The sequence below is a fragment of the Octopus bimaculoides genome, chromosome 1 (assembly GCF_001194135.2).
Source record: "Octopus bimaculoides isolate UCB-OBI-ISO-001 chromosome 1, ASM119413v2, whole genome shotgun sequence".
In the NCBI taxonomy this organism is placed as follows: Eukaryota; Metazoa; Mollusca; class Cephalopoda; order Octopoda; family Octopodidae; genus Octopus; species Octopus bimaculoides.
This window is the reverse complement of record NC_068981.1, coordinates 52,406,366-52,409,280: the sequence shown is the minus strand read 5'-3', so window position 1 is coordinate 52,409,280 and position 2,915 is coordinate 52,406,366. Positions and strand designations below refer to the sequence as shown.

Here is a 2,915-nt window from a genome sequence, read left to right as displayed (position 1 = left end):
GGGCCTACCTCTTCCACGGGTTCCCTCAACTGTTAGGGTGTGGCACTTTTTCACGCAGCTATCCTCCTCCATTCTCACCACATGTCCATACCAGCGCAATCGTCTCTCTTGCACGCCACAACTGATGCTTCTAATGTTCAGCTTTTCTCTCAAGATACTTACACTCTGACGGGTATTCACATTGACATTACACATCCAACGGAGCATACTGGCTTCATTCCTTGCGAGCTTACGTATGTCCTCAGCAGTTACAGCCCATGTTTCACTGCCATGTAGCATGGTTGTTCGTACGCATGCGTCATACAGTCTGCCTTTGCCATGTAGATAAGCAAATTGCACTTATGCGCATGCATTAAGTGACAGGTGATATAAAAAACTTAGTTCAATTTTTAAAAAATACACTTTTCACTATTCAATCACCACTGCCACCTCCACCACCATCATAACATCACCCCTCTGCAAAAATTCTATTTTTAGCTCTCCTCCTCTATATCATTACTACCTTCAACTAACTTTTTTAATCACGTAATAAATATTAAGTTCCCCTACTTCACATCGGATGCTTCTCTCTCCCACTTTTTCTGTCTCACTCTTTACCTTATCCTCTTTTTCTCTCTCCTCCCTTTCCCTTTCATGTAAAAGTGTTACAATTACATTCCCTCTACCTCATGCTTCTTTCTCCCTCTTTTCTTTCTCTCTCTTTTCCTCTAATCATGTGAAAGTGTTACTGATGGGCTAAGTAATGGAATGACAAGCAGAATTGTTATAAGATTTTTCTCATATTAACACAAAGTCAAACATTTGGAAGAGATTGGTAAAGATTCTTGAATCATTTTCACTTCATGCCATCCATTTATTTTATCAAGTGTAGAATGATAAAAAGCAAAGTTGTTCCCAGAAGGATTTGAATGCCATGCTGATAATAACAACAACAATAGCAATTATTTTGTTGAAGTTAGTCTTTTACAATTGAACATGATATACCCCTACTGGTTAGCATGAAATTCTTTCGTGTTTCTTCACACAAAAAAGAAAAGGAATACTCCTCATTAAAATATAAATACAATTGTTTAGAAAGAAAATCTTAAATGGTTACTTTGTCATTTGTTTTGTCAGAAGTTGAAAATGCTGCTAAAAAAAGAAAGAAAAAAGCTGATACTATTTCAAATAGTCTCAGCAAAACAGAATTAATTGCCAAGAAGAAAAAGACACCAAATATTGTTAATGGAACTAAGTCAAAGAGCGAGACAAATTCAGTGAATACAGTGGAGAACATCAAGTTGAGACTTGAGAAAGATACTTTATCACGGTCAGCAAGAAAAAAGCTTCGACGGAAATTAAAAGGATTACTGAATAAAAGGTAATAACATCTTATTTTCTGTCACTTTATTCTGTTAAAGATTTTGCAGGGTGATTTTTAGGATCTCTTGTGAGGGAAAATGCACTTTTAGGTGATTTCTCATAGGTTTATTCTACACCCACAGGAGCACTCATTTGTATACTGTGCTCCTATTGTCTGCCACAGAGTTTTATCTACTTATTGTGCATGCCTGTTAACAGGTAGGTAGACTAAGTGATATATATATTCAGTGTTGTTTACTGGAAACTATCTTATTTTTTGTCTGACTTGGAACTAAACAATGGCATTGACAACAGCAGCAATGAAACCAGTAAAACATTACAAAATTAAAATAATCTACATCCAAAGTTATCAACAAACAACCTGAATTGGAAACTCTCTTTCCAAATATGAAACTATATAAATACTACAATAACTAATGTTTATGTTTACATTCTGAAGGCATTAAAATGGTGTCATTCTAAATGAAGTACTTTTTTAATAGTGTAATTCTGAGCTGTTCTTCGCTTACCAACAGACAGCCAAATTTCCCTCAAACAATACCCACTGTCTTCTGTATTTACAATAAAGCTCTATTAAACCAATTGTCTGACAAACTTAATTGCTCAGTACTTTTCGTTGCACCTCACTATTTTTGTTTGCGAAAGGGCCATCACTAGTTGCTGATGTCTCTGTCATTCTTTACATTCAAATTGAAAAACCATTAGCCAGCTCCTAACTCTCACTTTGCACCCTGGAAATTGAAATATAGCATTTGAAAAGAGGCTAAAATGAATGCTATTTTGCCTGAATATAAGTTCTTCAATGATATATGGTATTAAGAAACAAAGAACAAATTAACTGTAATTTATGGATGATTCAGAGACAAGCAAAGGTGTTGATATGTGTGGCAAACATTAAAGCAAAGAATTTTCAGAACTCTCTGCAATGTTATTTAAATGGTTTAGCCCAAAGTGATCTGGAGTATATCAATTTCAAGTATTTACACAAAAGATTTGAATATTGTGAAGACAAATGTGTTTATAGTTGAGTTATTTAGAAACTTTAAAATATAACAGGGCATTCATAAATTTAATTGGTAAAGTTCAAAAGAAGTCAGTAGATATTGAGGCTGCTGAAAAATACAGTTATATATATTTGATGACTGGGTTTGAAAAGATGACACGATTTGTTATTTTTGAAGACCAAGTTCCAACACACCAGTATTACTCGGGGTTTAAGTATAACAGATTATTGGAACTATACTGTATATAAGAAAAAGAGATGACAGGAAAAACAATGGTTATATTATGAACTTCATTAGCTTCCAGCTGTTTCTGCTATAAGACTATGACTCCACTGAATCTTTTAGCAGAAACAGCTGTAAGCTAATGAAGTTCATAACATAACCATTGTTTTTCCTGTGCCATCTTTTTTTTCTTATTACTACTCTATATTCACCTAACACTTTGTTGTGAAATATGTGTATTGAGTTCTACCCAGGTCATTAGTCATGCAATGCCTAAGCAATATATACATATATATATATATATATATATGTGTGTATATATTAAAA

At 34.0% G+C, this 2,915-nt stretch overlaps 1 protein-coding gene across 1 annotated transcript in view; it reads left to right on the top strand.

Annotated features, from left to right (window-relative positions):
• Positions 1 to 2,915, top strand: part of LOC106873286 (uncharacterized) — an 18,773-nt gene that overhangs the window by 4,689 nt on the left and 11,169 nt on the right. The window contains exon 3 of the mRNA XM_014920592.2: positions 1,117 to 1,360. Coding sequence (XP_014776078.1) covers positions 1,117 to 1,360 — 244 coding nt within the window. The remainder of the gene's footprint in view (positions 1 to 1,116; positions 1,361 to 2,915) is intronic.